Raw genomic sequence first — 26,075 nt, 5'->3', positions numbered from 1 at the left:
TCCTACGGTAACAAAGACTTCTTAGGGGAGCATCTCTGTGTTTTGAGTCATTGCCATAGAAACATTTGAAAGGGGAGGAGTTGGTAAGATGACCACGCCCACGTGGGGGCACCAGAAATATTTCTGCACCCAGGCGTCTGTGACCCTAGGATCGGCCCTGGTGCCGATGCTTGTGGCCGACGGTCACGATGACCGCCGGCCAAGAGTGATCGCGAGCACAAGAGATGGAACAGGGATGTTTTGTTCTGATAGGAGTGACAGATCATGTGTTCCTTTTAGCTAGGAACCACAACTTCCTCTAGTCAGTCCCCCCCCCCCCCTCAGTTAGAAACACGTAGCAGGGAACACAATTAACCCCTTGATCGCCCCCTAGTGTTAACCCCTTTCCTGCCAGTGACATTTTTACAGTAATCAGTGCATTTTTATAGCACTGATCGCTGTATAAATGCCAATGGTCCCACAAATGTGTCAAAAGTGTCTGAGGTGTCCGCCATAATGTCGCAGTCCCAATAAAAATCGCAGATCGCCGCCATTACTAGTAAAAAAAATTAATAATTATAAAAATGCTATATATATCTATCCCCTATTTTGTAGACGCTATAACTTTTGTGCAAACCAATCAATATAGGCTTATTGCGATTTTTTTTTACCAAAAATATGTAGAAGAATATGTAGAAGAATATATATGTAAAATATGTATAAATATATGTAAATATGTATAAATATATATGTAAAAATATGTAGAAGAATATATATGTAGAAGAATACATAACAGCCTAAACTGAGAAAAAATTAGCTTTTTTTAAAAAGAATATTGTGTTTTTTTCATTTATACCGCAGAAAATATAAACCACAGAGGCGATCAAATACCACAAAAAGAAAGCTCTATTTGTGGGAAAAAAAGGATGTAAATTTTGTTTGGGTGCAACGTCGCATGACCGCGCAATTGTCAGTTAAAGCGACGCTGTGCCGAATGACAAAAAAATGGCCCGGTCATTCAGCAGCCAAATCTTCCGGGGCTGAGGTGGTTAAAATAATTTACATTTTTTTAAAGAATGCCACAATACAATGCCTTGTGTGCCGCCCCCAATATAGTAATTACTTTGGCATCATATGCAATGCAAAAACAATAAACTCATAACTGAACTGTTAAGGTTAGTCTGGTGCCTAAAGGGTAGACAATTGCTAGCCCCGTAGAGGTTAATCATTTCCCACTGTTGTCATTTGCTCATTAAATCTGTTTTGTATCTACTAATATCATGTTTTTCATGCAAGATTTTACCAAGTACCTTAAGGACAAGACTGACACAATCAAATATGACAAGTTATTATGCAAACCTGGCAAAGCTAACTGGATCCATATGCTATCCCCCTCTAGCTCCTTGATTCATCATCATTGCAAAAGGTTGACATACATTTTCATTCTTCATGCTTCAATACCTGCTGCCTCAGCTAATTATTGCACTCCATTCTCCTGTCATATCAGTTGCAAAAGTTCAGTCACTTTAATATAGACTCTACACGTTGCAAGCTATCATTTTTGTACCAAACATTAAAGACAAGTATGCTATGTAAACTAACAGCAAATGCTCACCCAGGTTGTATCCAGGTCTCCACTGCTAAGCAACAGATCATTCAACATAGTAGGTATTATACTGAAAATGGTATTACACTTCTGATATCACAGGTTACTCTAGGTGCAAATCTACTGAAAAAAACGAACATTAAACTAACCTATTACGTCTGAAGTCTGCAGACTGTAATTTGTAACTTTAAGGCCTCATGCACACAGGCTGTTAAAATAACGTTATGAAAACGCCAGTATCTTTGCAGTGATTTTTTTAAAAACTTTTTTCAGCTTTTTTCAACGTTTTTGCAATAGCGTTTTTTAGCGTTCTTGAGTGTTTTTCCGCATTAGCGTTTTTTTTTTTTCCAAAATTTTTTTTTTCAATGGACCAAAAACGTCAAAAAACGTTGGTAAATGACATTTTGAGCGTTTTTGAGCGTTTATCAGCGTTAGAGCGTTTTTACAGCTGAAAAACGTCTCTCAGAACCCACTAGTCCTGGGTTTTTTTTTACAGCTTAAAAACGCCTATGCCATTTGCAGCTCAAAAACGCCTAGGTGGGCATGAAGCCATAGACTAACACAGACAGGCTTTTTTAAGCTGAAAAAAAGCTCAAAAAAGCAGCTGTAAAAACGTCCGTGTGCATGAGGCCTAAAGCCCTTCCACTGTGCCCCAGGAGCCATACACAGTCTAGTGCAAGTTTGTACTTTTCAGAAAGTTGAGTGGTGGCATGCCCTTATTGCTTCCCATGCAGGCATTTTCACAACTGGGTCAACAAGACACCCGGATTCTTATTTAGCAACTACTGAAAATTTAGAAGGTGCTTGGTAAAATCTAGGGGGTTTTCAAGCTCAGCTGAATTGTAATTTGCAAGTTCCATGACAGATGGAGCTTGATTACCTTTTGTCAGCACTTTTTTCTGTTTAAATAGTTTTTATTAAATTTTCAATGGAGAAGAAGGGATACAAAACAATTTGCTTGTACAATGCCAAGCTGTCGGGAAGTAATGGAACCCAAAAATAGCATCAAGATCAACTGGACAATAATACAGGTTCACATCAAAGACCAGTATAGATACTAACAGCGAGGCAAACATAATATAGTCTGCAGTTGTATTAGGGAACTAGCCTGACTTGAGAAGAGATGATAATCTAGCTAGAGATCCCCAGACTTAAATTCTAGTGCGGTTCCTCTGATGGTGTTGTCAGCGCTTTTTTTAAATATTTTTTGCAAACTGATGCAACCTTGCACAACCTAACATGGAATCCATAGTCCATAGTCCATACTCAGAATCATTTTTAATGCGTTTTTTTTTCCTGTGATAATAACATGTGACATAACACCCTTACCCATGTGCAGAAAGTACGATTAATATACAGTATTTATAATTCAGTGAATATTACATTCAGCACACATGTATTGCAGATGAATCTTCTAGGTGTATGCATAAAGGATACATTCCCCTTTAAAAAAAATAAACATAAACAATGGTAAAAATAAATGTCCATATTCTGGGGGGTAACAACTGTACACACACATATATATATATATATATATATTTTTTTTTTTACACAGGAGTCTGCAAAACATTGCTCCTGTGATCACTGGATCTTAGGCTCCTTTCACACTGAGGCGCTTTGCAGGCGCTAAAGTGCTAAAAATAGCGCCTGCAAAGCGCCCCGAAAGAGCTGCTCAATTCACTCCAATGTGAGGGCTTTCACAATGGAGCGGTGCGCTTGCAGGGCGGTCTAAAAAGTCCTGCTAGCCGCATCTTTGGAGTGCTGTAGGAGCAGTGTATTTACCGCTCCTAAAGCGCCCCCTTCCCATTGAAAACAATGGGGCAGCGCTGCAAACCCGCCCGCGAAGCGCCGCTGCAGCGGCGTTTTGCGGGCGGTTTTAACCCTTTTTCGGCCGCTAGCGGGGGGTTAAAACTGCCCCGCTAGCGCCGCTAAAACGACGGTAAAGCGGCGCTATATTTAGCGCCGCTGTACCGCCAGCGCCCGCACGCCTCAGTGTGAAAGTAGCCTTAGGTGCAATGTCAGGCACCTGCAGACACTTACACCAGCTTTCTGCCCATACCTTTTGATCAGCACACTCATAGTCCATTGAGAACTACAAGAGGAACCCCTGCCCACTGTCACAAGTGGTGCAGCGGCTGCTGCATAGCAACAGAGCTGAACTTCAACTTACCATCTATTAAATCTTCTGCCCTTGTTGTTTTAACTTTAGATAGTAAAATATTTGTTTTTCTGCCAGTAAATACCTTATACAGCCCCCTTCCTGTTTCTTGTCTTGTCATTAGCCTAGGCTTATGACATCATGCACAGCTCTCTCTCACTCTCATGGGAATTTGCCAGGAAGGGAGGGGGGGTGTGGTGAGTCATAAGAGGGCAAATGAAAACTGCAGAGCTGGAAGTGTGCTTATGTGTGTGTGTGTGTGTAAATCCAGGAAGTGAACAGGCAGCAGCTTCAGCTGCCCACAGTTAAAATGACTGCAACCAGACTTAGTTGAGGGAGATATATGCAGCATATTTGGCAAGTACAGAATCAAAGTATAAAGAAAAAATAATATGCAAAGTGGTTGGAGGGAAACTTCAGAATGGCAAAGATGTTTTAATTACAAATTATGTGAGCAGACTGCAGTTCTTCTTTGAATTACAGTGAATCATTTATCTGAAGTGGTTGTTACATTCACTGCTTTATATATAGTAGCTCACAAAATTGAGTACACCCCTCACATTTTTGTAAATATTTTATTATATCGTTCATGTGACAACACTGAAGAAATGACACTTTGCTACAATGTAAAGTAGAGAGTGTACATCTTGTATAACAGTGTAAATTTGCTGTCCCCTCAAAATAACTCAACACAGCCATTAATGTCTAAACCGCTGGCAACAAAAGTGAGTACACCTATCTACAAGAGGGACCCCTGCCCACTGTACACATTCATCCATCTATCAGATCGAATCGGATGGTATCTGATGGAAATGTACAGGCAGTCCGTTACCAATCCGACCGCCCCATAGAGAACATCGGTCTGTGTCCGCTCTGCATCAGCGGAGAGGACGCAGACCTGTCATCTGCCTCAGCAGGTGGATCTGCTTGACAGAGTCCACTCCATTTGAAGGGGTTCTTACGAGGAGCAGCCGGTCCATTAGGGGCGCCTGTGGGACGCAGACTCATACGTTTGTATGAGTTTTTTTTTTCTAGCCACATGATTAGAGCCTGAGGCTCTAAATGGCTTGAAAAAGGTTGGGCTCGTGGAGCAGAGCATTGTACCTGAACCCACCCACTTGTGACAATAGCAAATAAATATTGGCTTCTCCTCCTGGCCAAATCAGGATGGATTGGGATGGCCGGGAGAAGAAGCTAAGGAAGCCATGGAGGAGTGAGTGCAAGGGAGGACCGTCACCATGGAGAGGCTGAGTGCGGGCAGACCGGGGGGGGGGGGGGGGGTGTTTTTTTTACTGCACCCCCAAAAAAGTTTAGCACCAGCTGCCACTGGGTCTTACTATGTTTTTTTTATTTTACTTTTTGGTGAGACATCAGAGGTCTGAATAGACCCCCATATCTCTTTTTTTTTGAGACAGAGAAAGGGACTGAAGATAGTCCCTTTCTCTGCAGTACTTTGCTTGAATGAATAAGGAATCTGTATAGAGATTCCTCATTCATTAAAAAAATTACAGTCTTATACATAGTAACACTCGCGGTTTACTATGTATCAGCTGTCAGTGGACATAGAAGCAATCGCAGGGGGGACACATCTGGATTCCCCCTAAGCCCCATGCAGCACCTGAAGTTGGCGGGAGTGGAAGAGGAGGGATGCCTACTTCTGATGGGGGGAAATCAGTGCTGCGAGGGAAGAAGGGGATAGTAAAGGAGAGTGGGGGGAGTAGCTCTAGATGAAAGGGAGTGGCGGGAGGTGGAGAGGCTGGGGACAGGGAAGTGGTGGAATGGGTGGGGCGGTCACATTTGAGGTTAATAACTTTGATCAGCGGATTGTAATCCACTGATCGGAGTTAGGCCCCTTTCACACGGACGGATAGAATGGTGCTTTTAGATGCAGATTTTCTGATTTTCTACTGCAGCTAAAAGCACACGATGCTTTCCTATGGCCCCATTCACACACTGCGTTTAGCTGCGATTTAGATACATGTGGTTCCGTGCGGATAGAAAAAATAGAATTGACTGAGTCCAGGAGCGATTTAGCGCAGCTATCCGCACATAACTGCAGGTAATCGTAGTGCACTGTGTCAGCTGCGGATAACAGCGCTGAGCTGCTCATCGGGAAAGGAAAAATGATTTTTTCTTTCCCAATGAGCGACAAGCACAGAGATCCGACTCAGATCCCCACCAATGCCCGGCACTGTTTTGGTAAGAATCTTGAGGGTCAACATCACCCGGTGACCATGCCCCCTAAAACGTCACAGTCCCAGCATGCCCAGGGACTGTGACGGCATAAGGAGGCGGGGTCACCGCCTATATAAGTCAGAGCGGAGCGCACAGAGAGCATTCCAGCCGGAGAGAGTGTCGTGTCAACATTAGAAGAAAAGAAGAAGGCAGAAGGCAGAAGTCCGGGCCACCGCTAGCAAAAGAGCCGCAAAAGAGCAGAAGATACCTGAGGAGTCCGGCAGAAGACCCGGAGAGCGCGGAGAAGAACCGGAGAGACCCCCGAAGTCGGAAGAAGACCCCCGAAGCTGGACGAAGATCGGGAGCTGTCTAATAAATTACTTTAAAAACCTGTGTAGTGTTTTTTTTATTGAAACTTCTTCCCCCAGGTGAATGGGTAGGGGTGCCATGTATCCTATACTCATCCACATAGGGTGGGGGGCCTCCTTATTAAAGGGGGCTACCGGATTCAGATAATCCCCCCGCCCACAGACCCTAACAACCAACGGCCAGGGTTGTCGGGAAGAGGCCCTTGTCCTTATCAACATGGTGACAAGGTGCTTTGGGGTGGGGGGGGCCGCAGGCTCCCCAAAGCACCCCCCCATGTTGAGGTCATGCGGCCTGGTACGGTTCAGGAGGGGGGGCTGCGTGCTCGGATAAGGGTCTGGTATGGATTTTGGGGGGGACCCCGCGCTGTTTTTTCGGCGTAGGGCGTTCCTCTCAAAATCCATACCAGACCTAAGGGCCTGGTATGCCCCTGGGGGGGACCCAGGCCGGTTTTTCATTTAAAATTTGGCGTTGAGTTCCCCCTCAAGATTCATACCAAACAGTGCGAGTCGGTACCCTGTCGGGCTGCCATGGAAATGGCAAACCGCAGCTAAATGCAACCGCAGCTAATCGCACTGTGCAAATGCAGCTGATCGCAGTGCCTGGAGTCTTGAATTTCACAGGAAAAAAAAAACATGCTTTTAACTGCGGCAGAATAGCCGTCCGTGTGAAAGGCGCCTTATAGAATTGTTCAGCAGAGTCTGCTGAACAATTCTGCTATAAGTTTATGGTCATTGAAGTGACCATGAGCTTATAGCAGAGGGAGAAATTAGGTCTGTAAGGCGTAAGGACCTGGCCACCTGCAGGCACATCTGTAGGTCCGTACGGCGTACAGACCTGGCAGTGAAAGGGTTAAAAGACAACTAATTGTTTCGGGTAGTTTGTAATCCAGATGCAGTTTTACACCAGTTTATATGATTGATTAATCCTGAAAATGGTTGTATGACTGTCAAAGGATCCTCTGACAACAACAAAAATGGGAGCTACCGTAGTTCTGTACTTACAGACTGACATAGGTTCACACTAGTGCAGCTGCAGCACTATCCAATTTTCAGTGCGATTTTGTATTGAGTTTTTTTTTTTGTAGACGGAAACTAGATTTTATACATAACACCTTGCCATGTACATGCATTTTACATGCTTTTTTTGGTGCGCTTCCATTGAAGTCTATGTGGCCAAAATCACGCTGCAACTGCACCAAAGTAGCACCTGCATTTTTTTTTATAAAAACACACTGTACCTTCATGGTTTGGCAGAATCAATTCAATCAAAATGACGTTCTTACCCAGACTCCTTTACTACTTTAGAACTTTACTGGTGGAAATCCCGAGGGGAGATTTACAACATCTACAAGCTGAAGTCCTGCGATTCGTGTGGGGTAACAAGAGGCCTCGGATGCAAAAACAAACGCTTTATACCCCAAAATCTAGGGGTGGGCTTGGTCTTCCTAATCTACAGGTATATTTCCAAGCAGCCCAGATTGCCCAATTAGCCTACACTACTGCTAAAGGCTCAGTCCCCCTTTGGGTCTCTATTGAGGCACTCTCTTGCTATCCATTTGCCATAGGATCATTAATGTGGCTTCCTAGCCGTTTATGTCCGCTATTATGTCCCTTTCTATCACATTCTTTAACAGTTTGGGACAGAACACATCACCGCAGCCCTTTATCATCCCTGTATACACCACTAGCTCCCATTTTTTGTAACCCAGAGTTTCCAAATGGATTGATACCAAGATTATTTCAATGGTGGCTTAATAAGGGGCTATTAAGAATTGGCGAGATCAAATATACACTTTGTAACATTTTAAGGATACGTTGCAAATGCCTCCTAGTGAAATATTCCGATACAATCAAATTGTATCCTTTGCCAGATCTAAACCCCTTACACTCACAACCTTTAAACTATCTTGCCAAGCCAGGGGCTTCCAGGGGGGACGTGTATTTGCGGTATACGCCTCTCTCACTGAGCCGGACTCAAAACTTGCCTGTATGAATCAATGGGAAAGGGACCTGGAACCTTACATTTGATCTGAGTGGCAGGACATCGCTTATAATTTATCTAAAGTTTCCATCAATTCAACTCTAATAGAAGCTAATTATAAAACATCCATGCATCCTTCCACTTCACCGAATTGTTTCTGACGGTGTGGCCAGTTGGGGACGATGAACCATATTTGGTGGCAATGCTCCCTAGTGACTAGGTTCTGGATTAGGTTATTTAATCTAATAAACTCAGTGAGGGGGTGAACATTCGCAGATCTCCAGAAGCAGCTCTTTTTCACAAACTGCCTGATGAAGTGCACAGAAAATCAGTGAAATTGAATACTTATATATTGCTGGCAGCAAAAATTACAATTGCTTGGCATTGGAAACAGTCGGTAATTCCACTCGATAGACTACTACGTTAGAAGTAAACTCAACTGGATCATGATTAATGATAAGCTCACTCATATACTTTGTAATAATTCAAAAAAATTTGATAAGATATGGGACCCATGGATCTTATCTCGACTCCCTAATGAACTCTGAGATGACCATGTCCTCCTTTTTCTTCTTCTTCTCCTTCCTCTCTTTTTTTTCCTCCTTATTTCTCTCCTTTTCTGGTATCTACATGTACGGTACATTTGGTTGCTCACGCAGTAGTGAGGCTTGCGATAATCTCAGGGATCACTGCTGGGATTTCTCTGTGGCTCCTTACCTATTACTGTCCTCCCCCCTTCCTCTTTTCCCTATACCATGCCCTTGTTCCTGCTCTCCATCATCCATCATACATAGTTGTATTCCTGATTTCCGTTCGGTCCCATTACTACTCAGGATTTTGTTTTGTTTTTTGTTTTGTTTTTTTTTTTTGACGATGATTGTTTTGTCTTGATGATGGATAGTATATTCAACCCTCGGAGCTTAACCTGAGATTCTTTTTTTTTTTTGCCTAAAACATGCTTCTTTGATGTAATGTTGGATGACAGTTATCTTTTGTGGTCATACATTTCATGCCTTTGTATTACTATGTTGACAACCTGAGAATTGGCTTTGTTCCAATAATACGTCTGTTCCTACCAAACTTTGTTTCTTTTCCAATCAAAATATTAAAATATAAAAACACACTGTACCTGCACTGCATTGATAGAGAATAGAGAATAATGTGATTTCCATTGTCATGCAGTGCTGCGTGACAGTAGCTGCTTTAGAAATGGCACTTATGTGAATGGGGGCTCAGAGTGTGTCATACATTATCTCAATCTTTGTAATTTGGAAAATTAAATACATACATGACTGTGTTGATGCCCGCCAACTGTTGAAACATTTGCAATCCACAACCAACAAAAAGAGCACGACGTGTTGGAGGATAGATTAACATTCTGTAGATAACAGGTCCGCCTTAGGGGAAAAAAAAGAGAAAAATAACTTTCTAAGAACATCTTGCAAGAATAACCAAGTAACAAATTGCATATTTCTGAAACATCACACTTTTAGGATGATATATGTAAAACGACCATATTATTTACCCTGTTCAATTTGCTGCGCTGGTCAGGCAGCAATTGGAAAGCATCTCATTTATTAAAGGTTATATAGACAAGATGTAAAGGTTGCCATTCTTGCAACATGGTAGAAGTATCTGCTCATGCTGAATAAAAGTAGTCATTGATTGTTCCATCCCGTTTCTTAATTGTGTGCGTCTTAACCTTTTTAAGTGTAAGGGAAGTGTGGAATACAGTTTGTCACAAATACAAACCACTGCCAGGTAACAAGCCTTGACACAGAGTTGCCTGACTGTTTTTGTGTAGTTTTCCTAAGTGTCAATGTGAATTGAATTTAGAGCCATTCTGGAGATTTGTCTCAGTACTTGCTCTAGGGCATCCACACAAAAAAGCAGAGAAGGTAATTGCTCAGTTAAAGTACTGAAATTGCAGCAATAGCTAGTTGCAGAACTGGGCCTGCATGTGTAAAAAAAAAAAAAAAACTCAGTAAAAAATATGGGTATTCAACCAATTGAGCTGGATTCCTGGCCAGACCCGCCAATGCAACAGTTTACGGGAACTACCGACTTGGGAACCCTGGACTCTGGCACACTAACCTAGTAACCCGGGTCTGCGGGAGATGAGAGACACCACAAATTGCATGATTATTGTTGAATGTAAGTCAGGGTTACACGAGTATTATATTCATGACCGACACTGCTGTCGTTAATTTAATCACTCATCGTGACTTGTAATTTTTGCTGATGCAAAAATCATCCTGGGGTACTGGTTACAGAATTGATCTATGGACAATGCCCCCTGGGGCTAGCATCCAAACCTGTTGGACATGTTGAAATTTCCTCAATATCAGGGCACTGTCTATACAGGTGCCTTTAAATTCTCTAGTTTTTGTGTTTTGGGGAAATGAAATGGTAACAAAATACTTATTTAAACCAGATGCATAATAGTTGGACAAGATATAAAAAAGATTTTTGAATATGAAAAAAAAAATTTTTTTTTGGCTTTTTGACTTTCTGTGGCCAGCTTTGCTGATACCCCCTCTGAGGTGGTGTGTGCTTTAGGGCAAATCACCAGGAATGGGGGGCTTTGTGCCATCAATATAGCCAACTAGGATGGCTAGACATAAGTAAATACTACGCCGCACTATGAATATAATCTCATCAAAAATAAAATAATTATAAAAGGTATTGGATCAACATAATACAGCAGCTAAAAATAAATTATTAAATAATTAAATTGAAAAGTGCTGTGCTAGGTATTATGCACTATACACCCAATAATAGGATACCAAATGCATACATAACATAAAAACACACAGATGTTGACCAATGGTGAAGTGCCAGTAAATAATAATAAATAAAAAATTAAAAATAAGGGAGTGGAAACTCAAATGCACAGTAAATATATAGTGCTCATGTGAAAAAACATATAAATTCATAAAATACAAAATGTTAATAAAAGTCCATATAATGTATGTGAAAAAATATAAGACAAGTATTAAAGTGCTTGTGTGCAGACAAAGTGTCCTGCTGTGCTTCTAATCAATACGCTGAGTAGTCCATGCAATCACAAAAACAACATGGTAGGTGTTCAAATGTGCCAAGGTGTCCTCCGTTCAGTGATTCCCTAGGCAGTGAACGCTCACCTTAGAGCGTGCGACTTAGTGATTAAGCTAAGTCTAAACATGCATTAGAACCTCCTCTGGGCTCAGAAGGGAAAAACAGCATCCAGGGCTCCTCAGTGAAATACCTCTGTTATGTAAAAATAAAAGTGATTTATGAAGTGCGTCTAGTGCACCACTCTATTGCCAGCAATAACCAATAAGATCAGATACCGGAAAGGTATGGGGGTGATGTGCGTCTCCTCCTATGGCAGGTAAACTGCTCCTCATGCCGTCCTGTCCCCTCCCCGACGCCTATTCGATACAGGGAATTCATATCTACTTCAGCCTTCTCTTTGTCCCCAGTCACCCACTCTACATTATTTTAAAGGGCCTACATGCTCAGTCCTGACCTTTTTACTGTTAATGTATTTGAATTATTTTTTAGGGTTTGTCCTACTATCTTTTGCAATCTGTCTTTCATTTTGAATTTTTGCGTCCTTGATTTACTTTTTTCATATTCTGTTATATTCTTTGTAGCATTTAAACGATGATAGTGTTCCTTCATTTTTATATTTTTTAAAGGCTCTTTTCTTATTATTTACAGACATTTTAACTTTGGCCATGAGCCACATAGGTTTTATTTTTAGCCTTTTACACTTATTGCCCATGGGAATATACTTTGTATTGAGTTCGCATACAGTCTTTTTGAAGAATTACCATTTCTGTTCTGTGTCCATTGATGCCAACATTCCCTCCCAGTCTTGGAGAGCAGCCCTCATCCTTGGAAAATTTGCTCTTAAAGTTAATTGTTTCTATCTTTCTCGTATGTGTTTATTTACAGCTTTCATTAAATGAAATCATGTTATGATCACTGCTACCCAGATGTTCTTTTATATGAATATTGGTAATAAGCTCTGCATGGTTTGAGATTACCAGTTCTAGCAGAACGTCATTCCTAGCCTCAATAAACTGGACCATAAAATTGTCTTGTAATAGGTTTATACATTTTTGCCCTCTAACTGTCCCAGCAGTGCCATTACTCCAGTCAATTTCTGGGTAGTTAAAATCCCCCATTATTATCACTGTCCCAGCCCTTGCAGCCCTTTCCATCTGTGCAAGGAGCAGAGTCTCCACCTCCTCATTAACACTGGGAGGTCTATAACAAACTCCAATGAAAACCTTAGTAGTACGCACACCCACGTACAGTTCCACCCATTAAACTTCATACACATCACACTCTCCATCAACTAGGTCCTCTTTCACACTCATTTTGAGGTCACTTCTCACATAGAGACAGACACCACCACCACCCCTCCGTTTTACCCTGTCTTTCCGCAAGAGAGCATAGCCAGGAATATTAATAGCCCAGTCATGAGAAGAATGAAGCCAAGATTCAGCAATACCAATTAGATCATAGTTCTCCTCGTGCACCAGAGCTTCCAACTCACCTATTTTGCTTGGCAGACTTCTGGTATTGGTGAGCAAACACTTGAATTCATTCACACATTTTGCAAACGTTTGTTGCAAATTTTTTATTTTAGTACAAATAGCACCATTTCCAATGGTTGTATCAGGAACCATGAATCAGACCGAGACAGAAGTAAAGTTAAATCACACTTGTTTATTAATAATAATAAGGTAAACAGAGTAAGCGTAGTCAAAGCAAGCCAGAGTTCAGTAACTGGATCGGGTAGTCAGCCAAGCAAATGTCAGAGAGCCAGAGATAAAGGTAGTAGTACAGCAAGCAGGATCAGGAGCCAGAAGGAACATCAGCCAAGCAAGTCTTCAACAGGAACGCAAGAGAAAGTTTCTGTGATGTTGACAAAGGCGAAGGCAGAGATCAAGTGAGCTGGATGACTTTAAGTAGGCAGGACTGACGAGCAGAATCAACAACAGCTGGGTAACTGTGGAGAGAGATGGGACTGGGTTAATCCTGCAAAGGATATGGAAAGGCCCAATAAAATGAGGTGCGAACTTCAAAGAAGGAACATGAAGTCAGAGGTTGCGAGACGACAGCCAGACTCTGTCCCCAGGCTGGTAGGGAGGTGCAGGCAGACGTCTCCGGTCAGCATAGAGTCTGTACCTATCGTTAGCATGTTGCAAAGTCTCCTGAACTTGTGCCCAAGTGGAATGAAGACCACGGAGTTGCTCCTCTAACGCAGGAATACTCTGCGAAATAAACGAGTCAGGCAACATGGAAGGTTGGAAGCCATTATTCGCCATAAACAGGGACAATGGGGAAGCAGAATTCAAGGCACTGTTGTAAGCAAACTCTGCCCAGGGTAATAGGTCTGACCAGTTGTTATGATAGTCAGAAATATAGCAACCTAAGAATTGCTCCAAGGACTGATTGGCTTGCTCTAGACTTGCTTGCATTAGACTGCGGGTGATACGCAGAGGAGAAAGCAAGCTGAATTCCCAACTGTGCACAAAAGGCTTGCCAGAACCGGAAGACAAACTGAAGACCCCTGTCCGAGACAATCACCTTGGGTAGTCCATATAAGCGAAAGATCTCCCGAGCAAAAATGGAAGCCAGTTCCTTAGAAGTGGACAGCTTCTTAAGTGGAATACAATGACACATCTTTGAGAACCGGTCAACCACCATAAGGATAACAGTGTTGCTTTGGGAGTTGGGTAACTCCACAATGAAATCCATAGACAGGTGGGTCCAGGGCCTCTCTCCATTGGGTATGGGTTGTAGGAGGCCCACTGGAAGGTGTCGTGAAGTCTTACTCTGAGCACACACAGAACAGGCAGCTACGAAGGCAGTTACATCAGCCCATAGACTAGGCCACCAGAATTGTTGGGAAATGGCCCAAACGAGTTGATTCTTCCCAGGGTGGCCAGCTGCCTTGGGAGAATGATAAATCTGGAGCACGGCAGAACGGAGACTCTCTGGGACAAAGCAGCAGTCACAAGGTTTCTCAGGAGGAGCATGGACCTGAGCAGCAAGAATTTTGTCACCCAAAGGAGAAGACTGGTGAGAAGACTGGTGAGAACCGTAGCCAGGATGCGATCAGGAGGAATCACAGGAACCGGAACCGACTCCAACTTAGAAGTGGAGGAAAATTACTGGGTAAGAATGAGACAATGTAATTAGAACCTGCAGTATTGGGGGTGTACAGTGGTTGCAGCAGGTGGGATAAGTGGAGGCTTCTCTCTCTCTTCCTTCTCCCTTATATGCTGTGGTGACATCGGATTAATCCATGACATATGTGTGGAGGACTATGAAGGGGAGAAATATCCATGAGCACACCCGCAGTATTCATTAACCCATTAGGACCCAGATAGAAGGATGTGGTTTACACCAATGATCTGCTGATGCGAGATACTACACAGCTGTAAGGTGAGAGTTTTGTGAGACTGCATCCGATGAGAGAATTCATGGAATTCAACATGAATATTATCTTTCACCAATCTTAATCTACACCACCTAGTCACTCATCTGGATATATTATCTACTTTCCTTACGTATCTGGAGGATTACATACACATTAATTAATTATTTATTTGGACTATTTATTATCACTGGCCATCTATTGACTTTTCGGAGGAGATTTTCACTGCTTTTTATACCATCTCTATTTATGAAGAATTTTCTCATTTTTGTTTGAAGTGATTATTATCATACTCCACATGTACTTTTATGCATCACTCTGTTTAGTGATATTCTACTTATTTTATTAGTGTGCACCTTATCTTGTTATTCAGTTTGCACAGTGAAACTTTATATCACTTTTACTTTTTATTAATTTATTTATCCATTTGGTTGATTCTCACCTTCACGGTTTTAGTGATATTTATTTATGCGCGAGATCACTTTAACTTTATATTAATACTGATTAAATCAGCAATATAAATACTATATATTTATTCCACATAAACTAAGATATTCATATGTCTCAAACTACTAAATTCCACTCATGTACACACAAACACACATACAGCTAAACTGTAATATAATTTACTGCTAGAATTGATTAAGAAAGTGTAATAAAATCAAAAGAAATGGAATTGCAAAGAACCAGTCATCAATATTTGAAAATCAGTATCTAACATTCAAAATGATGATTATATTCAGGAGTATGGCATGAATATTCTTTTTTTTTTTAAACAAAAGATTTATGTATAATTCAAATGTTACAACAGTATGTCGCTTAGCAACCTCATTAATGCAGAAATACGTGGAGAATGAGAAGACATTTATTAATATCTGACTGCACCATTTCTAGAAATTCAAATGGAATCTGTAAAGACAGCATATGTTAATCCTATGTATGATATGTTCTGTTTATTAACAAAGTAAAAAACAAATACAAAACAAGTAGGGTCTTTTTTTTTTATTTCATCACCTAAAAGCAATCATTTTAAAAACCTTGAGGGGTTAATTTACAAAAACTGGAGAGTGCAAAATCTGGTGCAGCTGCGCATGGCAGCCAATTAGCGTCTAACGTGACCTTATTCAATTAAGCTTTGACAAAAAAAAAAACCTGGAAGCCGATTGGTTTCTATGCAGAGCAGCACCAGAGTTTGCACTCTTCAGTTTTAGTAAATCAACCTCTCAATGTCTATTAGGAGACTAAACTTTAGAATAAACCATTCAGTAAAAAAAAAAAAAAAATATGGAAACCTTTAGTCTCAGTTCCCATATATACGAATCGGATGTGTTTTTAACATAGCATGTGAATCGGACCGGCTTTCAATGGAACTGGTTCACACATGTCCGGGGGGGGCGTGGTCAATTTCTGAAAAGAGTCCTGTAAAGGAAATTTGTAAGTTCTGTATATAATTGTATTCTATTTTGTATGTATTGCACACTGCCCTCACTGTGCACATGGCACTAATAATGTTTTCATTACATGTTTACATTCTTTCGAGTCCTGATTAGAATTAGTCTGCCTATGATACGCCCCTTGTTACCATTAACGTACAATTGTAATATTAATGTGATACCTACGTAATCATTTGTATAAAAAACTTCAATTGCGTCATAAAAAAGCAGAACAGTTATTTGCAAAGATGCGGAGTGTATCTTTTGTGTCTGTTCCCTACTGCAGTAGTTATTATTAATTTGGAACCACTGATCAATAGGAGAGGAGTTGCCTATCTATAAAATGGCTAGGTCAGATGGCGAGTTTTGCCTAGGAGGATTTACAGGTGACCCTGAGAATCCGAAATGAGGAGCTTGAGGCGATCCGGGAATTTCTGATAATCAGCCGGCTGAGGTAAGCCTTTTGCTTACATTTGAGTTATCAGACTTCCCTGATCGGTAAGGCATTTTTGAGACAAAGGGTACCTATTTTACTCCCCTTAATCAAACTGTATTGATTGGTGGTTATATGTTATGTTGTTACTGTCTACTGTCCATCGGAGTGTTATATATAAGAAAGGGAAGAATAGTGCTGTTCACAGGTATATGAAGTACATCTGCTAGATAAAGTAGTTTAGAGGCAAGAGGGTATAGGCTCACGTAGAGAAGACTGGCCACTCATTATGGGCATTAAAGTAAGGGAATGAAGGGTAAGAGACCCTCAAAAATGCCCAGCGCAAGAGCAGCACTATAAAATATATGAACCGAAGGTGCAGTTCCGCCTATACTGAGCCTCTAGATTAATGGTTAAAGTGGACATGGATCCACAATGGGTAACTGGGTTACCAAAGTTCACAGGGACTAAAATCATGCAGAGTAAACAGCTAGAGAAACAGGTATCTATGTTAGCAGGATGGATCAAGGGTGACAATTAAGACTAGACAGAAAGGGACATTTTGATGTTAAGTTGTGAGATGAATTTGGGGTCAGGCACTACAACTAGTAAAGTTAAAACAGAGAAATGAGAGTTAAAACAGAATACTTTATATGTTGTCAGAGAGGGAAGATGGGATGAGCACTATGGCTGCCCGCCTGATCATAGAAGCTAGAGTATGTGAAGTATGGGATTACAATACATGGGATGCAAAGGATATCAGAACAAAATAAGGAAAGCAGAAGTTAAGCAGGGAAATATTAAAGAGGTGAGAGAATGATATGAATGTGTTGTGTACAAATGGGAAAAATGTAAGCAATTTTAGAGAGATATTTGTGCATGTGTGTAAATGCTAGAACCTTTAATTCTATCTCTTGTGTGGGTCATGTATGCAGATGTGACCCCCCCCCCTTTGTGCTCTCATGAAAGAATGTAGCTGGGATGAGAGATCAGTAATAAGCTGGAAGGACACCATGCCAATGAAAAAGCTGCTCAGCTATTATATTTTCCACAATGGAGTTTTGCCTCTTTGGCCAGGACTACCTCCACCTAAGCATGTGGAGGTCCCAGGTTAAAGGTGAAAGCAGGTATGGTTAGTGATCAAAATATTGATCAAAAGAGAGGAGACTGTAAAGGAAATTTGTAAGTTCTGTATATAATTGTATTCGATTTTGAATGTATTGCACATTGCCCTCACTGTGCACACAGCACTAATAATGTTTTCATTACATGTTTGCATTCTTTCGAGTCCTGATTAGAATTAGTCTGCCTATGATACGCCCCTTGTTACCATAAACGTACAATTGTAATATTAATGTGCAGGGGCATTGCTAGGTAGCAAAAAGACCAGGGGCTTCAGCACAAAGTCAGAGCCTGGTACCAGGGGGGGGGGGGGCATGGGGCGGCGGGGTTGTATGGAGGGGGTGTTACCTACCTGACACACACTGACCTGCCTGACATGCACTGACCTACCTGGCTGACATACACTGACCTACATGACATACCTGACACGTACTAACCTACCTGACATGCACTGACCTACCTGACATACACTGACCCACCTATACGACATACACTGACCTACCTGACATACACTGACCTACATGGCATACATTGACCTACCTGGCTGACATACACTGACCTACATGACATACCTGACACGTACTAACCTACCTGACATGCACTGACCTACTTGACATACACTGACCTACCTATCTGACATACACTGACCTACCTATCTGACACACACTGATCTACCTATCTGACATACACTGACCTACCTGACATACACTGACCTACCTATCTGACCTACCTGACACGCACTGACCTACCTGACACACTGATCTACCTATCTGACACACACTGACCTACCTATCTGACCTACCTGACACACACTGACCTACCTATCTGACCTACCTGACACACACTGGCCTACATATCTGACATACACTGACCTACCTATCTGACATACACTGACCTACCCGCCCTTGCCCCCTTAAAGCCTAAGTTTATTTATTTAAAATTAGCCAAGGGGCAGTCAAATGAAGCCACCGTGCCATCAATTGTAACCGCTGTGCCCGTCAAATGCAGCCACTGTGCCCCATCAAATGCAGCCACTGTGCCCCATCAAATGCAGCCACTGTGCCCCGTCAAATGCAGCCACTGTGACCCATCAATTGCAGCCACTGTGACCCATCAATTGCAGCCACTGTGCCCGTCAAATGCAGCCAAGGTGCCTCATCAATTGCAACCACTGTGCCCCATCAACTGCAACCACTGTGACCCTTCAAATGCAGCCAATGTGCCCGTCAAATGAAGCCACTGTGCCCGTCAAAAAAGAGAGAAGAGAGAGAATAGAGACATAGAAGGAGAGAGAGAGAAGAGAGAGAGAGAGAAGAGAGAGAGAAGGAAAGAACAGAGACAGAGAGAGAGAAGAGAGAAGAGAGACAAGAGAGAGAGGAGAGAAGAGAGACGAGAGGAGAGGGAAGGGGAGAAAGAGAGAGAGCAGAGAGAGAAGAGAGAGAGAGAGAAAGCGAGAGATAAACACAGAGACAGAGAGGGAGTGACACCTTTCTTTAAAAAAATCTTTGTTCTGTCCCACTCCCAGTCACAGCCACCATGGCCGTTATAGTGGTGTAAACCTCCAATTCATTCCAAAATGTGTTAATATCCAATTTCCTTTTGTTGGATATTAGCACAACACATTTTGGAATGGATTTACACCTCTATTCATACACTATTACATGTGTGTGGCGATTGCACAGTATATGTTTAAATAAGATTGGAGTGTATTAATACTTGGATTACCCTTGGGGGTTTCCACCATCATTCACAATTATTTGTTCACATTTAAAAGAATATAATTATAGGTGGAGGTTGCACTGCATTTTAATGTATTTTTGCATAGTTTTTTCGAGGCGTTTTAGTTTTATTTTAGGTGGGTTTTTTTGTTTTGTTTTTTTTAGATCAGAGTCCCCTATATCTGATCCCCTTTAGAGACAAACCGTCAGTCTCTAAGGGGGGTGCTGATATAAGGGGACTGTAATATAATGGGTTTCTCTAAGGAGATGGAGGGGGAGGTAATATAAGGACAAACTGATCTAATGCGGGTGCTGATATAAGAGAGAGTTTCCCTTATTTAGTAGAGGTCTCTAGGGAGGGGGGGATGGGGGTGCTGATCTAATGGCGGGTGCTGACTGCTGATCTAATGGGTCATCAGCAGTCAGCACCCCCTCTACATTAGCTCAGAGTCCCCTTATATCAGCACCCCCCTTAGAGATCTCTATTAGATCAGTGACCCCTCCCCCCCATCAGTGTTCCCTGCCCCTAAAGACCCCCATTAGACTGCCTTACCGAGAGCCGTTTAGAGTCAGAAAGTGTGGGAGCCGGAGTTTGGGGGCGGAGCGAAACTGCTCTTCTGTAGTGCCATTTTCCTTCCTTCCATTGTGTGAGGGGGATTGGGGAGAAGGCAAAGTAGTGGCAGATGCTGCATCGCTGTGCCCACTGTGTCGGCAAGACACATTTGAACTGGTACACTCACTCACAGGGCTGCTGTTAGGAATCATGGGGCCTCCACCCCCTGAAGGGGGAAAAGAGGTAGGGGAGAAAAGAGGTAGGGGGAAACGAGGTGGGTGAGGGAGGTGAGAAAGGGGAGGTGAGAGAGGAGGAGGTAAGGGGGTGAGAGAAAGGGGGGAGGAGGCAGGAGAGAGAGGGGGTGGCTGACACAGAGGGGGGGTGCTGACACAGAGGGGGGTGGTGCTGACACAGAGGGGGGTGGTGCTGACACAGAGGGGGGTGGTGCTGACAGAGGGGGGTGCTAACAGAGGGAGGGGGTGCTGACAGAGAGGGTGTGGGCTGACAGAGATGGGGCGCTGACAGAGGGGGGGTGGGCTGACAGAGAGGGGGGTGCTGACAGAGGGGGGGTGGGCTGACAGAGAGGGGGTGGCCTGACAGAGAGGGGGTGGGCTGACAGAGGGGGGGTGCTGACAGAGGGGGTGGGCTGACAGAGGGCGGGTGCTGACAGAGGGGAGGTGGGCTGACAGAGAGGGGGGTGCTGACAGAGAGGGGGGTGCTGACAGAGGGGTAGGCTGACACAGAGGGGTGCTGACAGAGAGGGGGGCGCTGACAGAGAGGGTGTGGGCTGACAGAGAGGGTGTGGGCTGACAGAGAGGGTGTGGGCTGACAGAGAGGGGGGTGCTGACAGAGAGGGGGGTGCCGACAGAGAGGGGGGCGCTGACAGAGACGGGGGTGCTGACAGAGAGTGGGGCGCTGACAGAGACGGGGGTGCTGACAGAGGGGGGGCGCTGACAGAGGGGGGGCGCTGACAGAGAGGGTGTGGGTTGACAGAGGGGGGTGCTGACAGAGGGTGTGGGCTGACAGAGAGGGGGTGGGCTGACACAGAGGGGTGCTGACAGAGGGGGGTGGGCTGACACAGAGGGGGTGTTGCTTACAGAAAGGGGTGGGCTTACAGAAAGGGGCGGGATGACAGAGGGGGGTGGGTTACAGAGAGGGGTGGGCTTACATAGAGGGGCACGCTGACAGGCTGGTGGAAGGGCAGATAACAGAGAGACCTCAGTCAGGAGGAGACATAGCGCACGCCAGGCAGGGAGGCGGGACTCCGGGCGGCCGAGATCGCCCACAGTCCAGCCCTGTTCCGCCCCCACATGTGACCAGTCACCACCTCCACCGGGCCAATCACAGACCCTTATGTCCGCCGCCTGCACAGCCAATCACAGAGCGCCCGCTGCCCAGCCCTCGTACAGGCTGTATGTGACAGTGAGTGTAACACTGATGGCAGTGGCCACAGGAATCCTGATGAGCTGCTCGAGATCTTGCGGCCGGGGCCACTGGTCACAGGACGACTGAACAGTTATGTGCCCGGGTTTCAGGCGGCTTGAAAACCGGGCACATGTGTCCAAACCGGACAGGTGGCAACCCTACTACACTCGGGGCTATTGGCCCCACATTCAGGGCTCAAGCCTCAATAGCCACACCTTAATGACGCCTATGTTAATGTGATACCTACGTAATCATGTGTATAAAAACCTTCAATTGTGTCATAATAAATAAAGCAGATCAGTTATTTGGAAAGATGTGGAGTGTATCTTTTGTGTCTATTTCCTACTGCAGTAGTTATTATTAATTTGGAACCACTAATCAATATGAGGATAGGAGTTGCCTATCTATAAAATGGCCAGGTCAAGTCCTGTGCGATTTTGGGTTGGGTTTAGGTGCGAATGTAAGTAAAAATGTGCACCTCAATCGCACCTGAACTGGTGAACAAAACTGCACTGGACTTCAGACTGCAAACCACAGCTGGACATGTCTGAACCCAGCCTTACTGCTGCAGGTCACAGGTAACCTTCAATTGCCTTACCTCTCACACCAACTTCCATGTTCTGAGTGTGCAGCATCTGTACTCATTACGTTGACAGAGCAGTCACTCAAAGCGACCTCTGACCCCTTACACTATCTTGTGTTAGGCAAAGTAATCAAGTCCTAACTATCTAAATTGAGACTGAATATTCAAATTCATGCATGAGCCCAATCATAACTACTTCATGCAACATTGTACCCAAATGAATGTTATAACATTTATTTGAGACAATTCAATAAACCCGTTTTTTTTTTCTTTAATATATAAAAAGGAAAAAAAATCAAAAAAAGTAGAAGAAAATAAAACCTTTTCCCTAACTCGCTCTTAAAATTAAAATGCCAGGACGGGAAAAAAGATCACCAGAATTATCCTTTTTGGAAAGTAGACACCCCAAGGGGATTACATTTTTGCCAAAAGTTTTTTGTAACTGAAGGAAAATTATGGGATTGAGGTGGTTACAACATGAAGCATGGTGATGGCACACTAGGTACTGCTTGTACAGGTCACATACAGTGGGAGGATGAAGAAGAAGGGGTTTTGTGTAGATGTGTAGGAGAAGGAGGTGAGGAATTACTATACAGGTCAGGATAGAGATCAGCCGTACAGAAGAGAAAGGGTGATGGAAGCAGTAAAATAAATAAGTAATCCAACAATCACAATCTGAATCTGATACTGCCTGTAATATGGCTCTGATAGGTGATCATTTTTTCATTAGTTTCATTAGTTCCTCGTTCCTCAGCAGTGAGAGGAAGACATGGGCTCTCAAATGTAAACAGTAGTTCTCACAGCAATCACAAGGTACAGAGCCGCTCGAATTAGCGCTGTACAGTGGGCCATCAGTGTGAGCCATTTGATGACAGATCAGATCACAGAACATAATGAATGCAGACTAGTCATCTGGGGCCCCAGATGATGACGGCTTCTAAGTCGAAACGCGTCGGGAGGATATGCTGAGACCACTATCTTCTTTTATACAAGCGCTTGATTTTACTGCTAAACATGTGAGTGTATTTCCTTTGCTTTTCATGTAATAAAAATTCCATACGGAGTTACGCTATATGCATTCCTCTTTCTTTTAATGGTGGGACTGACTGCCTATATCTACTGAGTCCATTCATACCTTACACCTGTTCTTGGTTCCATCTGGAGGTCATATCTGGATAGAGCATCTGATCCCCTTGGTATATTATAACACAAAGCTTGATTGACTCACTAGGTGTACACCTATTTGAGTTCAATCCCTCTGGTAAGCAGCTTCTGGTGTCTTTGGTGGTGGATCTACTATCAACTGTTATTACATCATACATATTTGAAGTTAAAGACTGTCACTATATCATATCCACATGTGGTTGAGGATTATCATCACACATGATTGAAGTTTGTCACTGACTTTTTTTTGGACATCACACGTCCAAGTTCCTCTATTTATAGACATCACATGTCATAATAGAGGACTGCTTGGGAGTATTTTTGAGCACATCATTTATTATTCACGTTTTTTGTACTTATATCATTTGTTATGGTTTATATGATCACATAAGAGCTGCACATTTCACCCAATTTGCCACCTGCCTGCAGACTCTGTTCATCACATCAGCAGTATTCCTGAGTCCTTCTGCAAGCAACTCCACAGGCGACCTGTGCTACTTTGTGCTCGACTCCTCCTGTCTCACCTTCAGGGGAGTCTGGAACTTAGCTGCAAAGGAAGCCCCCTCTCCATTGGCCTCCAGCACCTGGTACATGATAAATATACATAAATAAGGTGGATTTTTGATACTTTTGCAATATACCCCTTAAGTCCTTTTAAGTTATAATTTACCACATAAGCCACGTGGGGGGTGATCAACCACTGTAATCCCTCTGCCCTGTTTCCAGGGATTTTTGTATTTTGCTTCACAATATAAAACCGCTTGCAGTACTGGGAAGATTTCACAGATTGGATTCCTTTTAGGAAGCGCAGACTGGTAACTCTGGAGAATTCAGACATTGGTTGCTCAGGTTGTAAATAACTACTTAAATGGCATACTTATGTCCAGGAATTATGGCAGTAGACTGAACCTCCCAGGCACCAGACTATCCTAAATGGATAAGTTAGGCTCCATGCAATCCTCAGCTCTATGTGCAGAAGCAGTTGCAGGGATAAACGAGACAGACTCTGGAGAAGTCTGGAAAAGGCATATGCTCACAGCCCCTATGTTGTAAGTCAGCAGTGTACTGCTAGTATGGAAAGTAAGGAATGGCAATAAGGGTACTCACAAGCAGCAAGTGGGACTGACCAAGGGATCCTCGTGGGAAGTCAGCTGAGCTTCTACTCCTGTTAAAGGCAAAAAAGTATGCACACACCAAGCAATGTTTCACAGAGAGAGGCACACTAATATGGCACATTAGGCATTTAAAAAACATGTCACAGCCATTTTGCCCAATATTTGTAACACATACATTGTGTTCCAGCACTGGACTCTTGAAACCCTTAAACGGACACTAAACTCTAGTTTAAAAAATTTATTATCTTCAAAAATGTATTTTTTTGTTGCTGCTGTGATCTAACTTCCTGTTAGAGAGTGGCTATGTTCATACTCCATGTTTCCACTGTAAGGAGCAGTGTAGCCACCCTTTTCCTGATGTCTCCTAAAATGGACAAGATACTATGAACTATTGGATTTGTAGTGAGTATACAGCAGTGCACACAAACACAAATAACCTGCACAGATAAGGAAAGGTTTGGGAGACCATGGAGGATGTTACAGGAAGGCAGAAAAATGTAGCAAGACATAATTTAATGAAAAATATACTACAGGGCCACCAAGTAGTGAACGTATATGGTTAAAAAAGGGGAGCAAATCTCCGCATCATCTACTGCAGCGGTGGGCTGAAGAGCATCCTGCAGATAACAGTCACATTCCAAATACTTTTCGCCCCTCCAGTGGAAATATTCCAAAGGAGTCTTCAGGGACAGGCTCACACTGGTGGATATATCACAGTCCTGGATCTGTAAAGCTCTCAGTGTCCAACAAGACATTAGGTGCCCTGAGACCCCAGCGCCCTAGGGTTACATTACAGGCCGGCCCTGCATTTTCCTCATGACAGTGTCAAGGAACGGCCTTCAAGGCAGTGCCAAGGATCAGCTGATCTGGAAACTTGCAAAGGGAGGTCTCTTGACTCTTTAGTGAATGAAGTACCTTATTTGATGAAAAAATGCCTTGATAAAAAGGGAAACAAATGGTAGTTGCTTTTCTCTGTGGAGAAAAGACATTCATTCTCCAAGGACACTAGTAAGAAACTGAGGAATGACGGGAGGGGGAAAGTTATACTGGCCAACCAGTATATGCTTCCGGTGTCCAATTCTTCTGAAGGTGGCAGAATAACCCATACATCTCATGACTTCCTTCTCCTCCCCTGATAGAGCCAAAACATCTTCTGTGTTTCACTTCCTACCTCCCCCAGACACTGCAGCTCACAAGGGAGTATCAGCTACATACGTTTGAGAAACAGTATTAGTAAAAAAAAACAAAAAACAAAAAAATATCAATCATAATAAATAAAATGGTTCTGCTATTGATCTTGAAAATGATACCTATATGAGTTTTATTTAATAGTAAGGGTTTACCACTCAATGCAGAAAATATGCAAAACCTTTTTCCAGGCAACAAATGAATACAGCTGCTATACAAACTGATTTGTATCGTGTCTCATACAAAAATTAGCATTGGCAGGATTGATTAAACAATCAAGTTTTGGAAGTGTTCCAATATTTAAACAATTGGCAGCATTTGAGAATATGTTAAAAAGAAAATGATTTACTCATCTGTTCTGATGAAGCCTGAAATACAATGTGATACAATATAAAATACAAAATGTTCTCAACTATTCAAGCCAAAGACTCAAGTACAAGCTATATACTGAAATGTACCATTATTCTAAGAGGTCTGAGGAGTTTGCTTATACAATGTTACCCAACTCATCTCAAACTGATGCTACTCTAGTGCAACACATTTTGCCTGGCCTTGGCAGAGTCACATTTAGCAGCTTCCTGCACTGTAAACACACAAAAGAATTGAATGAAACCATCATGGCGTGCATCATGGTA

General features: G+C 42.9%; 1 protein-coding gene across 1 annotated transcript in view; it reads right to left on the bottom strand.

The window, feature by feature from the left end:
• SLC2A13 (solute carrier family 2 member 13) overlaps positions 1 to 26,075 on the bottom strand; it is a 387,337-nt gene that overhangs the window by 120,053 nt on the left and 241,209 nt on the right. The window contains exon 4 of the mRNA XM_073619685.1: positions 9,556 to 9,664. Coding sequence (XP_073475786.1) covers positions 9,556 to 9,664 — 109 coding nt within the window. The remainder of the gene's footprint in view (positions 1 to 9,555; positions 9,665 to 26,075) is intronic.

Source organism: Aquarana catesbeiana, linkage group LG03 (genome assembly GCF_042186555.1).
Source record: "Aquarana catesbeiana isolate 2022-GZ linkage group LG03, ASM4218655v1, whole genome shotgun sequence".
In the NCBI taxonomy this organism is placed as follows: domain Eukaryota; kingdom Metazoa; phylum Chordata; class Amphibia; order Anura; family Ranidae; genus Aquarana; species Aquarana catesbeiana.
Note: the sequence above shows the minus strand (reverse complement) of the source record. Positions and strands in the feature narration are given on the sequence as shown.